Source organism: Denticeps clupeoides, chromosome 11 (assembly GCF_900700375.1).
Source record: "Denticeps clupeoides chromosome 11, fDenClu1.1, whole genome shotgun sequence".
Taxonomy (NCBI): Eukaryota; Metazoa; Chordata; class Actinopteri; order Clupeiformes; family Denticipitidae; genus Denticeps; species Denticeps clupeoides.
This window is the reverse complement of record NC_041717.1, coordinates 22476933-22498764: the sequence shown is the minus strand read 5'-3', so window position 1 is coordinate 22498764 and position 21832 is coordinate 22476933. Positions and strand designations below refer to the sequence as shown.

At 48.8% G+C, this 21832-nt stretch overlaps 2 protein-coding genes across 2 annotated transcripts; both read right to left on the bottom strand.

Annotated features, from left to right (window-relative positions):
• Positions 1 to 2655: 2655 nt before the first annotated feature.
• On the bottom strand, positions 2656 to 5747 carry LOC114800166 (uncharacterized). The gene is made up of 4 exons (XM_028997313.1): positions 4892 to 5747; positions 4401 to 4419; positions 4214 to 4306; positions 2656 to 3587 (listed from the first exon to the last, which is right to left on the bottom strand). Exons 1-4 carry the CDS (start codon positions 5054 to 5056, stop codon positions 3145 to 3147), a joined length of 720 nt encoding a protein of 239 aa, XP_028853146.1. The 5' UTR covers positions 5057 to 5747; the 3' UTR covers positions 2656 to 3144.
• Positions 5748 to 5892: 145 nt separating this feature from the next.
• On the bottom strand, positions 5893 to 21772 carry LOC114799715 (multiple epidermal growth factor-like domains protein 9). The gene is made up of 6 exons (XM_028996518.1): positions 21655 to 21772; positions 19964 to 20162; positions 10985 to 11124; positions 10445 to 10594; positions 8087 to 8356; positions 5893 to 7048 (listed from the first exon to the last, which is right to left on the bottom strand). The coding sequence occupies exons 1-6, from the start codon at positions 21770 to 21772 to the stop codon at positions 6591 to 6593; spliced, it is 1335 nt and encodes a 444-aa protein (XP_028852351.1). The 3' UTR covers positions 5893 to 6590.
• Between the last annotated feature and the right edge of the window lie 60 nt (positions 21773 to 21832).

Genomic DNA, 21832 nt, shown 5'->3' with positions numbered 1-21832 from the left:
AGGCAGTGCTCCGCAGTATTTCCAGTGTTTGACTCTTGGTTTTAGTTCCATTAAAATCCATTAAATTGTACTTGGTCTCCTGTTTAACTGTCCCATTTAAAAATCTCATGGACAAACATTGTACATTTTGATTGAATCACCATCTTAGCTGTATTAGTATTGTACTTTTTTTTTACCTGTCTGCTACACAGAGACGTGAAAAACGCTGGGATTCCGCAAGCAAGAGGTCCAACAACTCACCTGCTCATTTATATATGATGTCTGCAAATCAGGGAGCTGCTGCTGTGATGGCAGCATTTCACACTCTTTTCTTCTCTCCACCACCTTCAGTTAGACAACGGGGACATTTCCAGCAGTCCTGGAGGTTTATTCTGAACACTTTCTCATCATTCACTGTGGTGGGCTGGTGGTGGGTAACACGCTCACCTATGAACCAGAAGACTAAGTACCGTTGCGTTCCTGAACAAGACACTTAAACCCTGACTTAACCCTCTGAATTAAGGCATCGGATAAATGCCACAACAGTAAATATAATTCACTCATGTTAATGAGCATCTATCTCATCAAGCAGTTGACGATGATGACAATAGTGAACAAAGCCGCCATGATGGTAAAAAGAGGAAAAAACACAGATTCATCAAACTTCACTTTCTCCTGTTACAACAAATGTGAATTATGTTTCTTGTGTTGGATTCTTCATCTTAGTCTCCATGACGAGTAGGTGCATCCAAAGTGACGCCAACGATGATGCCAACCAGGGTTTGGCTATCTTGTTTGCCTAAGAGTGACTCTATGATATAGTGATTTTATTCATGAGCTGAGCCCATCTCTTCATAACTGTGTCTGTGTTTTAAGTTACATAATGAGTGTAGTAGCATTAATAATAATTGCCTCAATGTGCTGTGCTGTGAGATTAAGTCAAGATTAGGTGCTGATCTACTGAGTTTGGCCTTCAGCCGTGTTCAACAATGAATGAAAGGGCAAACAGCACAGCGAATGAGTCAAAAAAGAGACACGAGAAAAGGCCGCCCTCCATCAGGGGCAGTGGTGGCCTAGCGGTTAAGGAAGCGGCCCCGTAATCAGAAGGTTGCCGGTTCGATTCCCAATCCGCCAAGGTGCCACTGAGGTGCCACTGAGCAAAGCACCGTCCCCACACACTGCTCCCCGGGCGCCTGTCATGGCTGCCCACTGCTCACTCAGGGTGATGGTTAAATGCAGAGGACAAATTTCACTGTGTGCATCGTGTGCTGTGCTGCTGTGTATCACATGTGACAATCATTTCACTTTTTTTTTTTTTTTATCACACAGTACAGGACTGGTCTGGTGAAAAGCTCGCCGTTGCTTAATCTCAGAGTGGAGTCACGATCTCTCAGAATTGTCTGGTTATATAAAAAATTGTCATATTATATAAACACAGTGAATAAATTAAATAATATTATATATTAATAACCATGAAAAGCAATACAAAATTAATAGGAGTGTCATAGAGACCTGCAAATCAATCAAATGCATCTAAAGTCTTCAAAATACAACTGATACTTGATCAAGAACGATGGGTCAGCGTACAGAGAGGAGGCGCAACGACTGGCGGACTGGTGTAAGGTCATCAATCGTTTCTGAGCGTGGACAAAAACGAAGGAGATGATTGTTGACTTCAGAAGACAACGGAGGGACCACTCTTCACTGAACATCGACGGATCTTGTGTGGAGATCGTCAAGAACACGGGGTTCCTCTGTGTTCATCTAGAGGAGAACCTCTCCTGAAATCTCAACACCAGCTCACACAGCCAAGAAAGCCCAGCAGCGTCTCTACTCCTGTGGAGACTAAGGAAAGCCCATCTCCCACCATCCATTCTCACCACCTTCTACAGAGGGACTGACCAGCTGAGGGACAGACACACTCATGCACACACGCACTCACACTACCCCTGTTATATTGTAATATTATCTATTATGCACATCAATATTTGCACTATTTTATTTTGCACATTTATTATTCATTTCATTAATTCATTATTTGTCTCATTTTTTCGTTGCACTGTCAGTGTCCCCTGGTTGTACTTCATGTTGCCCAGTTTGTCTGTGTCACACACGTGCACTTTATGTCAGTATGTAACGTTGTCTAATTGTTCAAACGTTCCATGTAGCACCAGGTTCCGGAGGAACGTTATTTCCTTTCACTACGCACCGTATAACATATAGCTGAAATTCCAATAAAGCTCAACTTCAACTTCAAAACTGATTACATTCAATTAAAAAAATCATATATGATGTGTATTCTAGAACACATTCTAGGGTGGTAGTAGACACACTCGCCTATGTACCAGAAGACCCAGGTTCAAACCCCACTTACTACCATTGTGTCCCTGAGCAAGACACTTAACCCTGAGTGTCTCCAGGGGGGGACTGTCCCTGTAACTACTGACTGTAAGTCGCTCTGGATAAGGGCGTCTGGAAAATGCTGTAAATGTAGTGTAAATAAATGCATTACTAGAAAAGGTGACTAATATACAACTTTCATTGATTAAAGTGACTAAAATTAAGACAGGCCGCCAGAAACCACTGATGTCATTTCCTGAGACAGCACAACTAATTTGACCACAGGACCACATTTTGACTGATTTTTAAAAATATTTTAATACATGAGACTCAAAATAGAATTATGAACACGTTGTTTATTTAGTACTTGGTATACCTGAGCACAGTAACAAATATTCATGTAAAGCAGATGATTTCATTGCAGAGCAGTTATGCGGCACTTTATTATTAAGAGGACATCAGTTTAGTTTTCTTTTCCCGCCCGGCAGAGGGAGCAGGCCAAAAGACAGAGACCAAAAAAAGTTCAATAAAAGTGTCATAAAACATCATTCATATCATTTCATATAAATACTATAACGTAGAAAATATTAAATTATTTAGTGGCCGATATTAGTCTGAGAACTTCTCCTGGTATAATTATGTCAGTGTTGACATGACAGTTACAGTAAAGATCCTTCTGCCATGATCTGTTAGGAACGTCCAGGGTTTGGAATGAAGGCATTTTTTTTTTTTTTTTACTCTCATTGTAAATCTTGTCAAAGATTTTAACTTTTGCCATTTGCTATGCGTTTTTGGCCTGTGCACTGTTTCTACGGCAACAGAGATTCAGGCGTAGAGGAAGGCCAGCTCCCAAAAGGATTTTGTTTGCGCTTGACCCCCAAGGTCCACCAGGTTGGGATGACTGACCACCACCTGCAGTTTGTCCCCCTCGCCCAAGAACAAGGTGATTTGGCTGTGAATGGTCTTCATCCACACGTCCGTGTTGGGGACGGTGTCCATGGCGGTCAGGATTGTCACGTTGCGCCCAGGCTGGTAACGGACCAACTGCTTCTTCACCTCGTTCTTCAGGACGATGAAGCTGTCTGGGTGGTCGAGGTGCGGCGTGCTTCGGTAGGTAATCTGCAGGTTGATGGCGTACAGGCCGCTCACCGGGATGATGACGGCACACTCGCTTTTGTTGTACATGTCGTGGGACCACTCCGATGACGGCAGGACGTTCCAAGGCAGAGGGCTGTTGCCGGGCAGCTTTGTGCCACTGGCCATCGCCACTAGAACAGAACAAGACGGCAGCAAGTTGTGAGCATGAAGGAAGAAACGTGAGGTCACTTGCATTGTGCAAGCGACATCACGTGACCCTCACTTCTGCTTCCTTGACCACATCAAAGGAATCGGCAGCTAATAAATTTACGTCAATACGCAGCGTATTTAAACCTCATTAACCTCATAATTCCTTTTAAGCGGTAATGGGTGTTGACCTCATGACCACCTCAACATCATTGTTCAGTTCTTCAGATCATTCTAGAACCCGTTTTGTCCTGCTGAAAGAGGACACCGCCATCAGGGACCACCGTTTAGGTAGGCGGTAAATTACAAAATCCACAGAACATTCACCAAAACCTCCAATCTTGGTGCTATTTTAATGAATCTGTGCCACCCAACTGGATCAGCAAGTTGGAGCATTTTATTTGGAGATGTTAGGACCTTCAAAGACCCCCACGTTACCTACAGAGACATGCTGTCACAGCTCTCACATCTCATAGAACATCTAGACCATCAGCCGACCGATGCTGGTCCCACAACCCGACCTCTGCCGAAAAAGCCCCAGTCTCCTGCTCCACGGCATTTGGACCAGGACCTGGCGCGGTCTCCTCGGCGTCTCCGTTTCAGCCCTTACCTGAGAGGCGGGCGAAGGGCTTGTGCTGATCTCCACCCGTCTGCCTGGTGCCAGGGAACTCCCGCTGCTCCTGATCTTCATGTGCACTTTGCACTTTAAAAGGAGAATATATATATATACATTTATAGCAGCCGCAATAATCACTACTTATTACAAACCGTGATAATGAAAAACCAGTAATAATTACCAGACTCCACGTTTAACACCTGCAAACAGAAGATATGAATTTAATAACTGTGCTTCTCAGCGAGCATCATATTTTCCTCCTGCAGCCATGCCTGGTCACTTTTGCACGCTTATTTGCTCTATTTGCACGTCTGCAACGCCCTGATCAGAACTTCAGATCTGCTCAAATCCCCATATTACCCAGCTGCATGTGCTCACTTGTCTCTTTCTTTACTGTACACAGGGACAGTGGTGGCAACCAATCACGACAAACAAGGCTGCAGGTTGCAGGTTCGAGTCCTGACCCGCCAGGGCACCACTGAGGTCTGGATCTGGTAAAAATATCAACTTTCTCCCAGGGCCCCAATTCACTTATTACAATTAAAATGGAGGATGTAATAACAGAAAGGTGGATATAATAAACTGCCCGGTTTTTAGGTGGGCGTGGTCCCCCAAAAGAGGAGACGAGAAGTGATGATGCTGTGGTAATAAGGTTATTGTAGTAATATTTACCTCTCGCTGGGTTCGAACCAGCAGCAGCGCCAGCGTCGCGCCGGCCAGTAGCAGGAAGCCGCCGGCGACAAGCGACACGCACGCCCGGCGCTCCGCGGAGCCGCGCTGCGGTGGCGGGGGCTTCACCAGCGGCTGCTCGCACTGCACGTCCGTCAGCGCCGACATGTCGTCAGAATGCGCGCTCCCGGCGCGACGCCCCGCCTATTTATCGGCGCCGGTGGGAGGGGCCGAGACACGCGACACCGTGGCGGAGCAGCATGCAGGCTGCTGAATGGTCCTACTGTGTTTAACCATCACCCTGCAGGGATTCGAACCGGCAACCCGCCAGGCCACCAGATGAGTACCTTGCATGTCTGGACTCATCATGGTCCAGACTCTGAGGACCCTTCATGGTCCAGACTCAGAGGACCCTCAACTGTATTTATCCATCACCCTGCAGGGATTCGAACCGGCAACACACCAGACCACCAGATGAGTACCTTGCATGTCTGGACTCATCATGGTCCAGACTCTGAGGACCCTCAACTGTATTTATCCATCACCCTGCAGGGATTCAAACCGGCAACACACCAGACCACCAGATGAGTACCTTGCATGTCTGGACTCATCATGGTCCAGACTCTGAGGACCCTTCATGGTCTAGACTCTGAGGACCTTTCATGGTCCAGACTCTGAGGACCCTTCATGGTCCAGACTCTGAGGACCCTTCATGGTCCAGACTCTGAGGACCCTTCATGGTCCAGACTCTGAGGACCCTCAGGTGTTCCAGGGTACACCGTGCTGGATATTATACCAGGAATGTTCCAGCAGCCCCTTCCATGCTTAGTTCTGGTGTTCTGGATTTGGCTCGTGTTGTCATGCTCGTTGCTCATTAAAAGAGGGTTAGTCTGCCTGTCCAGTTTCTGTCTGGTTTGGTATTGGTCACGTGACCCACGTCAGGTTGCCTCTGACGCCCCCTATTGGCCAGTACGTGCTCCAGGAAAAGAGACACTTCCTCAGAATGAACAGAATGGACCGTGTTTTATTGAATCGTGAATTCTGTACAAAGATACATGGTATCAACTCGTACGTTCACGCCCTGGAGGACGTCCAGTAAACTAGTGAAACCACCAACCGTCTGTACATCTTCATCATCTTATTTACAGAAACGCTCGCAGAGTCTATTTACAACAATGTCCTTCTTCTATTATGCTTCGTATGGTCAGAAGAAGACGCGATGGTCTTTCATGGCTGTAAACAGTCAGGTGATGGATCTCCTCCATCAGAGAAAGCCTGTACAGATGTCCGACCAGTCTGATCAGACCACATCCGAGCTACGGAGAGGAATGTGTCTCGCGGATAAAAAAAATTGGGACAGGACCAGAACACCGGAACAGCAATAAAAAAGTGTAAGTGTCTTCATCTCATGGAGGATAAGTAGAGGCCGTTTGGTACAGAGCTGTCAGTCTGGATGTTGATGGAGCTGAGAGGTGGTGAGAAGTTCGAGAACCTACACCATGACTGTAAAGTTCAGATGGTCAGTCCAGGTTCCTCCAAGGACATGGACAATGAATAAGGACGATAAAGTAAAATGGTGTCCTGCATGATATAAGGCCATGACCAGGTGGGCCTATCTGGCTGGATTCTTCACTCAAGACCTTGTAGACGTTGTTCCCTCTGCATGTTCAGCCAGGATCGTTCCTCAAGGTTCCTCGGTTTCTCACACCTTATACATGTTTGCCGAGGCGCTGAGTGCCAGTTGGCCATTGGTCGCCACCGGGCACTGCTCCTCCTCGAGGAGCCCTGAGGGATCAGCATTGGGGATGCTGTCATGGTAGCTGCTGAAGCTGATGTTGTCCTCCTTCAGCTCGATGGTCCAGAAGGGCGCGTTGAGCTTGCGGTTGCGGTACTCGCGGTAGGTGTAGACGGCGCCCACGAACCCCATCAGGAGCACCACCACCGCGATGATGACGGCCAGAAGGATCACATTGAACTGGGTCCAGGACACCACCGACAGGGCCGCCGCGGTGGAGTTGCGGGTGGGGCTTCCCAGGCTGGTGAGCAGGGCCCGCGTGGCCGGGGTGGAGCCGGCGCCGGTGGAGTTTCGGATGGTGGAGGACGTGGGCGGACCTGCCGGGCTCGTTCTCGCCTCCGCCGTGGTGGATGGAACCGGCCGCGCTGAGAAGAGAAGTTGACACAGGAGGACGCGGATTAGAACCAGCAGCCAGAACGGCGCCCGTGTTGTTCTAGCCGGTATCAGTATCGGTTTTGGTGCAGCCCACCTAATTCCTTCACAAGATGGCATGTTACTGTGGAAGCTGGAGGAGGAATGCCAGCGGAATTCCGACCGGTATGAGGCATGAATAAACACTAATTACACTGATGATCCGTTTCCCTCACTATCGAAAGAAAGAAGGTACGTGTGTGTGTCTTTCTGTTTATCTGTCTGTCTGTCTGTCTGTCTGTCTTACTGTCCTTTTCTCTGTCCATCTGTCTGTCTTTATGTCTGTCTGTCTGTCTTTCTGTCCTTCTCTCTGTCCACCTGTCTGTCTTTGTCTTTCTGTCCTTCTCTCTGTCTGTCTTTCTGTCCTTCTCTCTGTCCATCTGTCTGTCTTTGTCTTTCTGTCCTTTTCTCTGTCCATCTGTCTGTCTTTATGTCTGTCTGTCTGTCTTTCTGTCCTTCTCTTTGTCCATCTGTCTGTCTTTGTCTTTCTGTCCTTCTCTCTGTCCGTCCGTCTGTCTTTGTCTTTCTGTCCTTCTCTCTGTCCATCTGTCTGTCTTTGTCTTTCTGTCCTTCTCTCTGTCTGTCCGTCTGTCTTTGTCTTTCTGTCCTTCTCTCTGTCCGTCTTTCTGTCCTTCTCTGTCCATCTGTCCTTTTCTCTGTCCATCTGTCTGTCTTTGTCTTTCTGTCCTTTTCTCTGTCCATCTGTCTGTCTTTATGTCTGTCTGTCTGTCTGTATTTCTGTCCTTCTCTCTGTCCATCTGTCTGTCCGTTTGTCTGTCTGTCTTTCTCTCTGTCCATCTGTCTGTCTTAATGTCTGTCCTTCTCTCTGTCCATCTGTCTGTCCGTTTGTCTGTCTGTCTGTCTCTCTGTCCATCTGTCTGTCTGTCTAGAACATCATCATGCAGGCACCTCCTGTTTCTGTCTGGTTACTTCGGTGAAGACGGACTCGATGTGACAATAGTGACACAAGTGTCCCACGCCGGGGGACCTACCCCTGAGGGTGCAGTTGTGCGTGCGGGCGTCGCCCGTGTACCCCGGGGCGCAGAGCTCGCAGTGCTGCCCGGCCGTGTGGTTGGCGCAGCTCAGGCAGCGGCCGCTGTCGGGGTGGCAGAGGCGCGGCGCTGAGCGAGGGTCGGCGTTGCCGTGGCACTCGCAGGGCGCACACGCCCCCCCGGAGCGGTGGAAGCCGTCGGCGCAGCGGGCGCAGGTGGCACCGGAGAAGCCCGCCTTACACTCGTCACACGCGGCGTTCCCACGGGGGTCTGTAGGGGTCACACACACACACACACACACACACACACACACACACACAGAGTCAAGTGTTCAGCCAGTCAAGTGACAAAGTGACAGTCAGTGTGGTGACAGCAGTTCATTTTTACAGGTGAGGGTAGTGGCCTAGCGGGTAACACACTCGCCTACAAACCAGAAGACCCAGGTTCAAACCCCACTTACTACCATCGTGTCCCTGAGCAGGACACTTAACCCTGAGTGTCTCCAGGGGGGGACTGTCCCTGTAACTACTGATTGTATAAGGGCGTCTGGTAAATGCCGTAAATGTAAAATGTAAATGTAGTTCCTGCCACTAGGTGGTGCCACAGTCCCAGCGCACGGCTCCATGGCAACGTGGCTACAGCTGATCCTGGATCGACGCCGGTGGAAACCACGCAGGCAGCCGAACTGACGGAATTCGGGTTTAACTAAGTGTGGAGACAAAGACATAGTTGGGAAGTGAACACTTTTATTACCGCTTTTATTACGGGACAGGTTGTACCGGACATGCGGTTTAATAGTGAATTTAGTTGTGAGCCGACCTCGGACTCGTGTGTGTTCTACAGAATCCAGGGTGGACGTGCTGCTGAAGATGAAGATCAGCCGGATTTAGCGTCCAAACCCTCCGCTCAGCCGGTCTACATCCAGACGGCACATTAAAAGCCATATTTTTATAAATATTGTAAATATATAATACAAGTGAACGGCCACGTCGTGCTGGGGATCAGGTCTAAAATATTCACGTTCCCAGTAGAAGCGCTGGGCTCACATGACCCTGCACCCCGAAATTAATACTACAAGGTACATACACGGTACATGCTCTTCATTTACAGGCTGTACAGTCATCCAAACACACACACACACACACACACCACATACTCACACATACACACACACACACCACATATACACACACTCATACACCACATACACACATACACACCACATACTCACACACATACACCACATACACACCACATACTCACACACATACACCACATACACACCACATACTCACACACATACACCACATACACACCACATACTCACACACACACCACATACACACACACATACACCACATAATCACACACCACATACTCACACACACACCACATATCCACACACACACACTCTCACACACACATACACACACAAATACACACCACATACTCACACACACACACACATTTCCAGCATTTACCAGACGCCCTTATCCAGAGCGACATACAACCAGTAGTTACAGGGACAGTCCCCCCCTGGACACACTCAGGGTTAAGTGTCCTGCTCAGGGACATGATGGTAGTAAGTGGGGTTTGAACCTGGGTCTTCTGGTTCGTAGGCGAGTGTGTTACCCGTTAGGTCACTACCACCCAATATATATATATATATGGGAAAAAATGGAAAAGTGAAGACAATGTTTACTTTCCCGTTTTATCTTGACAAAAATGTCCATTAGATGAACCTGCAGCCACCAGTGGGTCACACATGATGGTTGGTGTGCAGGTTGGACCAATTGCAGGGTTGCTTCTCCAACCAACTTACCCCCTCTCGCTCTCTCTCTTTGTCCCTCTCTGTCTCTCTTCCTCTCTCTGTCTTCCTCCCTCTGTCTCCGTCTCCCTCTCTCTGTGTCTCTGTCCATCTCTCTGTCTCTGTGTCCCTCTCTCTGTCCCTCTGTCCCTCTCTCTGTCTTCCTCCCTCTGTCTCCCTCTCTCTGTCTTTGTGTCCCTCCCTCTGTCCCTCTCTCTGTCTTCCTCCCTCTGTCTCCCTCTCTCTGTGTCTCTGTCCATCTCTCTGTCTCTGTGTCCCTCTCTCTGTCCCTCTGTCTCCCTCTCTCTGTCTCTGTGTCCCTCCCTCTGTCCCTCTGTCCCTCTCTCTGTCATCCTCCCTCTGTCTCCCTCTCTCTGTGTCTCTGTCCATCTCTCTGTCTCTGTGTCCCTCTCTCTGTCCCTCTGTCTCCCTCTCTCTGTCTCTGTGTCCCTCCCTCTGTCCCTCTCTCTGTCTTCCTCCCTCTGTCTCTGTGTCCCTCCCTCTGTCCCTCTCCATTACAGGTGTTTGTAATTGAGAGCCTGGCGACTCACCGACATGGCAGCTTCCGGAGGACGTGAGGTCGGAGCAGGGGCAGGGCGCGCAGGATTCGGTCGACCCCTCGCCAGGCCGCCGGTACGAGTTCGGAAGGCACTCCTCACACTTGGGGCCGTGGGTGTTACCCTGGCAGTCCAGACATCCGCCTGAGACAAACAGCAGAGGGCGTGACTCCGCCGCACCACATTTACATGTCCACATGGAACACTGACCGATTCATTTTGTCCCCAAAGAATAACGCTTCAGTTACACAACACGTTCATAGATGATCTTCATGACACCAAAGCAGAAAGTAGAACGACGGTGATCCAGGACCGTGAAGATCAGGAATAATCACGGTGAAGACCATGAATAGACTTCCTGTCAGGTCACTGTTCCTGTAGTGAATACGGGGGCGTCCCATCTTCCCAGCACTAGCACCCTGCACACGCGTCCCTAATAAGAACCACCAGGGGACCGTCCCCGAACTGACCTTCTATGGTACCAACCTGAATGTTGTCTGGCCCGAACCCTTTTCTGAGTCGTGGGGGACCCACCTGACTGGGGGTGGCAGCTGCTGGTGTGGTTGTTGCACTGGCACGGCTGGCACCCGGTGCTGCTGAAGCGGAAGAAGCCGGGGTGGCACTCGTCACACTTGGGGCCGTACACTCCGGTTTTACACGCACACGCGCCGGAGCTGCGGAGGAACACGCCCGTTATTCAGGAACGGAAAAAACGCCACAAATATTAAAAATTACATAGAAATTATGAAGTTTTTCCCACGTGGTGCTAGTAGACCCAGAAGACCCAGGTTCAAACCCCACTTACTACCATGGTGTCCCTGAGCAGGACACTTAACCCTGAGTGTCTCCAGGGGGGGACTGTCCCTGTAAATACTGACTATGAACCAGAAGACCCAGGTTCAAACCCCACTTACTACCATGGTGTCCCTGAGCAGGACACTTAACCCTGAGTGTCTCCAGGGGGGGACTGTCCCTGTAAATAATGACTATGAACCAGAAGACCCAGGTTCAAACCCCACTTACTACCATCGTGTCCCTGAGCAGGACACTTAACCCTGAGTGTCTCCAGGGGGGGACTGTCCCTGTAAATACTGACTATGAACCAGAAGACCCAGGTTCAAACCCCACTTACTACCATGGTGTCCCTGAGCAGGACACTTAACCCTGAGTGTCTCCAGGGGGGGACTGTCCCTGTAAATACTGACTATGAACCAGAAGACCCAGGTTCAAATCCCACTTACTACCATCGTGTCCCTGAGCAAGACACTTAACCCTGAGTGTCTCCAGGGGGGGACTGTCCCTGTAACTACTGACTGTAAGTCGCTCTGGATAAGGGCGCCTGGTAAACGCCGTAAATGAACGTTGCTGTTTGAAATGGTACGTTCATTTGGATGTTAAAGATTAAAGACACGAATGTCCAGCTGGCATTTTGAGGTGAAGTGAAGGTCCAGGCCGCGAGGCGGTGTACACACCGCGCCCCCCGTACCATAAAAAGCCCCGTCCCACCCCCACCCGCCGCCGCGAATGATGGATAACCGAGGGAATGACGACACCCCGGGTCTTTAAAAAGGGACAGGACCTATACGACCGCTGCAGCTTCCACCAGAAACATCCCACCTCGTTTCACATCTCCATTCTTATAGCAATGTCCTCTGTTCCGACATTTCCCTGCTTTTGGCATGAAGGCAGATGGGGAGGGAGCGACTTTATTTCCTTACGAACATGTAGAAATTGTAACGTGACGCGTTATGCGCAACACTTTGCGGCTCCATCCATGCTGTATAGTGTTGGTTTCACGGTAACACGTTTTTGTGGTAAATCTGAACGCAGGCGGTGTGGGGTCTGCTTTACACAGACGCACCTTTTTTACACAATAGCACAACTGTAGAAGGTGACCGACGGTTTTCATGCCGTACTGATCCTGCCGTGGCAGCGGAACTGAGCATCAATTAAAAAAGGCGTGGCGGGCGCGTTCTTTATCCCCGGAGGACGTAGAGCTTCCACTAATCGATACGGCCCCCAATCTGAATATACAGTCTGGGTGTGTGTGTGTTGGTGTGTGTGTGTGTGTGTGTGTGTGTGTTTCCGGGGCTCTTCATCAAAAAGGAACGTGCAGCAGCTACAATCAAACATCAACACTGAATAAACTGTGCGTGTGTGTGTGTGTGTGTGTGTGTGCGTGTCTGCATGCACGAGCAACAACAACTGGTGACCATTTTGTGGTTAGCATGTACGTGCGTGTGCATGGACCCATGGACCCGTGTTGCCATGACGACAGTCTGGGAAGTGAGGCATGATGGGACAGGACGGTGACATACAACCCTCCCAGGCTTTCACTCACAAACACGAGGAGGCGGCGAGCGGCGGCTGCAGGATTCCGTGATGGAACGAATTTCACAAAATAATAATCCTTCGTCACACGGAAAAACCGTAGTAACAAGCACGGCTCCTCCTCCGTCATCCTGCAACTCCTGCCCCTAATTCACATGATCGTGAAGGACCGTCCTACATGTCAAGTTGCGTCTACCTGTCACTTGTTCGTGCTACAGATTAGATCTAAAAGGGTAAAATCCATCCTCCCACGACTAGATGTTGAGTAGACCGGCGGGCCGGGAGTCTTATATTCATGACAGCGCTGCATTTGCACTCTGTGTTGGGGACGCACGCAGGCTGAACGAATGGCGAGTCCACGCGAGACGAGAACGAGCATTACACAACGCCCTCCTGGCGAGGCGGGGAGCCTCATGAATCTTTCACCGTCCCGGGGGCGGGCCGGCTGCATGCTAACTAGGTCAGTGTTACACAACGGCCGGGCCCTCCTCCGCTGCCATGGCGATGCCGCCTGCGGTCGCCGCGGCAACCAAAGCTTCAGGAACTACTGCCGCGCTTCTCGACGGCCACGGATGGAATACTCGTATCAGGCGTGTTGAATTGAACTGGCAAAGACGGTCGAGGCCGTGGATGTACAGATCCATCAGCATTCCACCCACACACTTCATTAAAGAGCGATTTTTAATACCTCCAGATTACATTAAAATAAATTAATAAACCATAGCCCTGAATGGCTTCATATTTTCACATTGGTTTATACTTATATTTAAGATAATCTTATATGTATAATAACCTAAAACTTTTTTTTTTTCCTAATATTCAAAGCTTCTAGTCAATTTTTTTAAGACATATGTGTTGTGTCCTTGTCATATGAGCTTCACTGTGACTAATAATGGATCAATGAGGTCTCAGGTGTGTGTAAAAAGAAGCCCAGAACCCCACTAGAGCTTCACATCAACTGCAACTAGACCTCTGCAAACATGCCTCACGTTCACCCTGAGACTAAAGTGTTGATTATCAAGAGGCTGAAGACCAGATCCACTGCTGATGTGGCCGACACCTTCAATGTGTCTCAGCGTCAAGTACAGAGGATTAAAAAAAAAAAAGATTTGAAGAGACTGGGGACGTTTTTGACAAGCCCAGGAAGACCCCGCAAGGTAACTGCAAGACGAGAGGACCGTATGTTGGCTCGAAAATCCAAGGCCAGCCCATTTCCCACTGCAGCAGAGCTCCACGAGACCTGGTCACCTGAAGTCCCGGTGTCAACCAGAACAGTCTCGAAATGGTCTCCATGGTGGAATAAGTGGCCAGAAGCCACCACTAACAACCGTGAAAAACCATGTGGCATTTGCCAAGGCCCACGGCCTGCTAAAAGGATGGAAAAGTGGCAGAAGGTGGATTTTTTCAGATGAATCTTCTGTTGAATTACACCACAGTCGGTGCAAATATTGCAGGAGACCTACTGGAGCTCGCATGGATCAGAGCTTCACCCAGAAAACACTGCGGTTTGGTGGTGGAAAAATCATGGTCTGGGGTTCCATCCAGTATGGGGGTGTGCGGGAGAGGCAACATCAACAAATCTGAGCTACCTTTTATATTTGCAGGAAATTTGTTCCGTTTCTGTACCGGCAAAAATACCAAAATTTGACCTTTCTGTCTTGATTAAATGATAAATCTTTTTTCAGTGAAACTAATTCATTTCAATGCAATAAACATCATTTGGTAGGTTTCAGCTTTTCATGTGAGTTATTTCTAACACCAAACGTCCTGAACACCGGACAAATCATCTATTACCACGAACGCCCAGCTCAACCACCAACGTCCTGAACACCGGACAAATCATCTATTACCAGCTCAACCACCAACGTCCTGAACACCGGACAAATCATCTATTACCAGCTCAACCACCACGTCCTGAACACCAGACAAATCATCTATTACCAGCTCAACCACCAACGTCCTGAACACCGGACAAATCATCTATTACCAGCTCAACCACCAACGTCCTGAACACCGGACAAATCATCTATTACCAGCTCAACCACCACGTCCTGAACACCAGACAAATCATCTATTACCAGCTCAACCATCAACGTCCTGAACACCGGGCAAATCATCTATTACCACAAACGCCCAGCTCAACCACCAACGTCCTGAACACCGGACAAATCATCTATTACCAGCTCAACAACCACGTCCTGAACACCGGACAAATCATCTATTACCACGAACGCCCCAGCTCAACCACCACGTCCTGAACACCGGACAAATAATCTATTACCAGCTCAACCACCAACGTCCTGAACACCGGACAAATCATCTATTACCACGAACGCCCAGCTCAACCACCAACGTCCTGAACACCGGACAAATCATCTATTACCAGCTCAACCACCAACGTCCTGAACACCGGACAAATCATCTATTACCAGCTCAACCACCAACGTCCTGAACACCGGACAAATCATCTATTACCAGCTCAACCACCACGTCCTGAACACCAGACAAATCATCTATTACCAGCTCAACCATCAACGTCCTGAACACCGGGCAAATCATCTATTACCACAAACGCCCAGCTCAACCACCAACGTCCTGAACACCGGACAAATCATCTATTACCAGCTCAACAACCACGTCCTGAACACCGGACAAATCATCTATTACCACGAACGCCCAGCTCAACCACCACGTCCTGAACACCGGACAAATCATCTATTACCAGCTCAACCACCAACGTCCTGAACACCGGACAAATCATCTATTACCACGAACGCCCAGCTCAACCACCAACGTCCTGAACACCGGACAAATCATCTATTACCAGCTCAACCACCAACGTCCTGAACACCGGACAAATCATCTATTACCAGCTCAACCACAACCACAAATCATCTATTACCACGAACGCCCAGCTCAACCACCAACGTCCTGAACACCGGACAAATCATCTATTACCAGCTCAACAACCACGTCCTGAACACCGGACAAATCATCTATTACCACGAACGCCCAGCTCAACCACCACGTCCTGAACACCGGACAAATCATCTATTACCAGCTCAACCACCAACGTCCTGAACACCAGACAAATCATCTATTACCACGAACGCCCAGCTCAACCACCAACGTCCTGAACACCGGACAAATCATCTATTACCAGCTCAACAACCACGTCCTGAACACCGGACAAATCATCTATTACCACGAACGCCCAGCTCAACCACCACGTCCTGAACACCGGACAAATCATCTATTACCAGCTCAACCACCAACGTCCTGAACACCGGACAATCATCTATTACCACGAACGCCCAGCTCAACCACCAACGTCCTGAACACCGGACAAATCATCTATTACCAGCTCAACCACCAACGTCCTGAACACCGGACAAATCATCTATTACCAGCTCAACCACAACCACAAATCATCTATTACCACGAACGCCCAGCTCAACCACCAACGTCCTGAACACCGGACAAATCATCTATTACCAGCTCAACAACCACGTCCTGAACACCGGACAAATCATCTATTACCACGAACGCCCAGCTCAACCACCACGTCCTGAACACCGGACAAATCATCTATTACCAGCTCAACCACCAACGTCCTGAACACCGGACAAATCATCTATTACCACGAACGCCCAGCTCAACCACCAACGTCCTGAACACCGGACAAATCATCTATTACCAGCTCAACCACCAACGTCCTGAACACCGGACAAATCATCTATTTCCAGCTCAACCACCAACGTCCTGAACACCGGGCAAATCATCTATTACCACAAACGCCCAGCTCAACCACCAACGTCCTGAACACCGGACAAATCATCTATTACCAGCTCAACCACCAACGTCCTGAAAACCGGACAAATCATCCATTACCAGCTCAACAACCACGTCCTGAACACCGGACAAATCATCTATTACCAGCTCAACCACCAACGTCCTGAACACCGGACAAATCATCTATTACCAGCTCAACAACCACGTCCTGAACACCGGACAAATCATCTATTACCACGAACGCCCAGCTCAACCACCACGTCCTGAACACCGGACAAATCATCTATTACCACGAACGCCCAGCTCAACCACCACGTCCTGAACACCGGACAAATCATCTATTACCACGAACGCCCAGCTCAACCACCAACGTCCTGAACACCGGACAAATCATCTATTACCACGAACGCCCAGCTCAACCACCACGTCCTGAACACCGGACAAATCATCTATTACCAGCTCAACCACCAACGTCCTGAACACCGGACAAATCATCTATTACCACGAACGCCCAGCTCAACCACCACGTCCTGAACACCGGACAAATCATCTATTACCACGAACGCCCAGCTCAACCACCAACGTCCTGAACACCGGACAAATCATCTATTACCAGCTCAACCACCACGTCCTGAACACCAGACAAATCATCTATTACCACGAACGCCCAGCTCAACCACCAACGTCCTGAACACCGGACAAATCATCTATTACCACGAACGCCCAGCTCAACCACCACGTCCTGAACACCAGACAAATCATCTATTACCACGAACGCCCAGCTCAACCACCAACGTCCTGAACACCGGACAAATCATCTATTACCACGAACGCCCAGCTCAACCACCACGTCCTGAAAACCGGACAAATCATCTATTACCACGAACGCCCAGCTCAACCACCAACGTCCTGAACACCGGACAAATCATCTATTACCAGCTCAACCACCAACGTCCTGAACACCGGACAAGTCATCTATTACCAGCTCAACCACCAACGTCCTGAACACCGGACAAATCATCTATTACCAGCTCAACCACCAACGTCCTGAACACTGGACAAATCATCTATTACCACGAACCCCCAGCTCAACCACCACGTCCTGAACACCGGACAAATCATCTATTACCACGAACGCCCAGCTCAACCACCAACGTCCTGAACACCGGACAAATCATCTATTACCACGCTATGCTTGGCTGTAAAACTACACACTACAGTGAGGGTCTGAGGTCTGGCTAATCAGATTTGCTACTTGGGGGAGAGAGCGGGTCTGAAAAGAGGGTCACGGCGATTCACCACTCTGTAGGAATTCTGCTTTCTTTGCAAAATGAAATATTAAAATACATTTACAGCGGTAACACATATGCATTTTGTTCACATGTCGTTATGTCAAGAATATGCCACAGACAAAAAAAAATGTCCTTCTCCTTTCCAACCAGGCAGAATTCAGCAGAAGTCCATATTTCTCCCAGCTTCTCATCCGTAATGTGTCACCATGGTGACATCATTGTCCCCTAGTCCCTGTTCGTTGGCATGTTGGCGTGAACGAGCTTGCATCAGGTTTCCTGGAAGCTACATACTAATCAGCGATTCGATTCGATTGCGATTATCAGTGCCTCGATGTCGATTCATCACGATGCATGCCATACATTTTCTACATGGGCTAAAATGAGCAGAAGAAATGTTTTAATTGTTCTCTTCCAAGATGGCTGCCTGTCACCACGAGTAACTTTTCAGAACAAAATGTCTAATTTCACTGCAGTGACGGAAGGTACAAAACTGACATTATTGTTCTACTGCAATACAAACCGACAGTGAATAAGTAAATGTCAGTTTTCAGTGTTTTATCAACTCAGTCACAGTCGTTTTCTTTTGAAAAAGGTTACAATCACTTTGAAGGAGAACAATACAAAGATTCCATTCAAGGCCTCGATTGTCAAGATTCAATTAAATAACATTTGTGATTGTAAACATTTGATGTAACTATAGACCTGGTTTGTAGAACAATCATTTATGTCTAATGCCTTTCTATTAACATTTATTATTAATGTTGCATTTCAAAACATTTATTCAAATATAAACAGTGAACAACAACCCTGACGTCATTAGAAACTGAGGTCCCCGGGTCATGTCTCACTTTCAAACAGCTGCTCATGTACGGAGGACGTCGGTGGAGGCTCTGATGGCTTAATCTCCTGAAGATCGCCGTCATATCCAGACCCCCGGTGCATGAAAGCTTGTTAAAATTAGACCAACTCTTGCCTCATTTTGGAATGCATTATCAGATTGTGTGTTTTATTGTGCAAAATGTATTGTTTTGATGTATATTAAGAATTTTCGGGACAATGTCCTTGTCATTAAGGAACAAGCTTGCAACCACATGCAACCCCTGACCCTGAAATGAAACCCCCCCGAAAGCACGACTGGTCTCTCGCCGGCCTTTCCCCTCTCGCTGAAACCCGACCAGGCCCCACGTGCCCCGTGGCAATCAGCATCTTCACCTCGACACCTCGATTTCACGGCCCTTAACCCCCATGGCGAGTCCCCGCCCCCACCGGAAGCAGCCACGCCCACGCTCAGTATGCCGGGGGAAATCTTCATAGCAAGGCCTGAAGGTGCCGAGATCAGGATCAAACCATGTGACTGCAGTACTGGACTGTGAGTGTGTGTGTCCAGGTAGCCCGAGGCGTCAGGTGACCCCGTGACCTCCGCATGTTGACTCTCTGTGTTTATGGCGCTGACTTCATTTACCAGCGTTTGGATATCAGCAGCAGCTCCTGTTTCAGACTGGCGCTGTTATTGCACCGTTAGGACTATGATATTGTGCCAATTATCACGTTTCTAGAATCTTCTTCAACCTGAATCAGTTCATGTAAGAATGGAATTAAAAAGCTACAGAAATGTATTAACTTGTTACGTATATTAAGACAGAAGCCTTTTATAAGCTATATAATAGGGATGTAATGATGCACCAAATGTGCGATTCATTCGCGAAATATTATAGAGTTTCAATTTTATCAAGATTGCAACAAAAACCGCATTTCATAATCTTGTACGATTGACCAGAGTTCCATGTTTGCATGATTACCATGATTCTCTTGAAAGTGACGTGATTGTCATTGTGAGATACTGCAGCACGGCACCCGCGTCCTCTGTATTTAACCGTCACCCTTGGTGAGCAGTGTGCACCATGACAGGCGCCCGGGGACCAGCGTGTGGGGACGGTCTCTTCATCAAGGGGACCTCGGTGGCGCCTTGGCAGATCGGGATTCGAACTTTTCATCTGTGATTATCGGTAGGAATGTCTCCTTGCTGTGTCCCGCCCCCGCTATATAATAATGGCCGTGTTCCGTGTATTGTTAAAAGATCTGTTCTATCGCCCCTCACCTGTCACAGAACTGGTGCTCCGCCCCGAAGGAGTCGCAGCCGCAGGGCAGGCAGCCGCTGGTGCCGTTGGTGAAGTGCGCCTCCTCGCACTCCTCACACTGCAGGCCGGCGTAGCCCGGCAGGCAGGAGCACTGGCCGGTGGCCGGGTCACAGTCCTCGGGGTCCTGGACGCCCTCGCCGCTGCAGTTACACGGGAGTTCTGTAAAAAGACCCAGATTACGCGCCACAGATGTAGGTTATCAATGTAGGTTAAAAATGTCCATCAGATGTAAGGCGTTTAAGCGCAGTAATAAACGGTGTAGATGGAGGGTGATGGAACTAAATCCACACATCCCTTCGTTTACTCTCTCCTGCTTCTGCATTTACGGCAGGGGGCGGGGCTTCTGCGGTCTACATATTGAAATAGCCGCTGCTCACAAGTACGGAGCTTTTGGCCACTTTACATTTAACATTTACGGCGTTTACCAGACGCCCTCATCCATCCTCATCATACAATCAGTAGTTACAGGGACAGTCTCCCTGGAGCAATTTAGGGTTAAGTGTCCTGCTCAGGAACACGATGGTAGTAAGTGGGATTTGAACCTGGGACTTCTGGTTCATAGGCGAGTGTGTTACCCGCTAGGCTACCCAGAAGACCCAGGTTCAAATCCCACCTTACTACCATAGTGTCCCCTGAGCAAGACAATTAACCCTGAGTGTCTCCACGGGGGGACTGTCCCTGTAACTACTGATTGTAAGTCACTCCAAAACTGGGTGGTAAATAGATTAAATATTACAGGGTTCCATTGTTCCAGGTTCCAACATATATTCAGTTATTCATGAGGCATGATCACGTCAGTAAAACAATGTCAGAAATATACTCAAATCCAACACATTTTACCGTGGGTGAAAACCGCACAGCCCCAGATCCCTCTTTTGTTGTTTTTTTTTTTCAATCTGGTTTTTTTAACAAGATTAGTGTCTTCTGGTGAAAAATCAGCTCAGCGACTTGATGGAGGCTTGATGGAGTTCCTGTGCATAAATCGTCGGGACGGTTCGGAGTTCAGTGAGTTTATGTTGAAAACAAAAAACGTTATACTGGAACCAGTCCACGCGCCGAGGTCACCTGCATCTCAGCAGGCCAGCCTTTTTAGGAAGACCTACACAACCATAATCCTCCATTACAACAGCATTACCCATAATCCATGAGCTCTAAGCAGCTAAGAACCCCCTCCCCAGACTGACCGACAAAAAACATAAATCTGTGCAAACGGGGTTAGGAGGAGATCTTTCCGGGGAGAGTCTGGGGTCACCGTTTACGATCAGCACCACAGGCCGGCCCTAATGCCCTTCACAGGTCAGAGGGCACCCAGGGTGACCAAGCCCGGTCCTTCAGCTCCATCCTCCTGATTCGGCTGGAGAGAGAGCTTGGGTAAACCGGGCAATTTCTGCGCTGGGGTGTCATGATGCCACACAAGTCCTGCCTACCATTTTTACTTTCATTTTATTGCCCGGAGGGCCAGGGCAGTCATGATTAAAAAAATATGTTCAAATAAGATCTATTTGGATTGAAAATATTAGAATGAAATATGATGTGAAGGCACAGTATAACACCGTGCACCTTGCTGAGAGGTGCAGAGCTGTGGTTACCGCCTCCATCCATCCATCCATCCATCCATCCCATGCGTGCCGAGGTTCTCAGGTGGCCTCACCTGGAAGCTGTCCGTCGGCCCGGGGGAAGGGGACATCGGTGGAGATGACGCGCGGCGCGATGAACAGGATGAGCTGCAGCGCCGGGGATGCGAACATCATGCAGGGCAGGCGGCGCATGTCCGCCTCAGCTCTTCCATCAAGGGCTCTCCTCCTCCGCGTTCCAGGAAATAAAAAGAT

Excerpts from the sequence above, each read along its gene's own strand:
- LOC114800166 (XM_028997313.1), bottom strand. The coding sequence starts at position 5,056 with ATGTCGGCGCTGACGGACGTGCAGTGCGAGCAGCCGCTGGTGAAGCCC. Across the intron at positions 3,588-4,213 it reads GCCCTTCGCCCGCCTCTCAG|TGGCGATGGCCAGTGGCACA; the intron begins GTAAGGGCTGAA and ends GTTCTGTTCTAG.
- LOC114799715 (XM_028996518.1), bottom strand. The coding sequence starts at position 21,772 with ATGCGCCGCCTGCCCTGCATGATGTTCGCATCCCCGGCGCTGCAGCTC. Across the intron at positions 10,595-10,984 it reads CAGCTGCCACCCCCAGTCAG|GCGGATGTCTGGACTGCCAG; the intron begins GTGGGTCCCCCA and ends TGTTTGTCTCAG. Across the intron at positions 7,049-8,086 it reads GCACAACTGCACCCTCAGGG|CGCGGCCGGTTCCATCCACC; the intron begins GTAGGTCCCCCG and ends TTCTCTTCTCAG.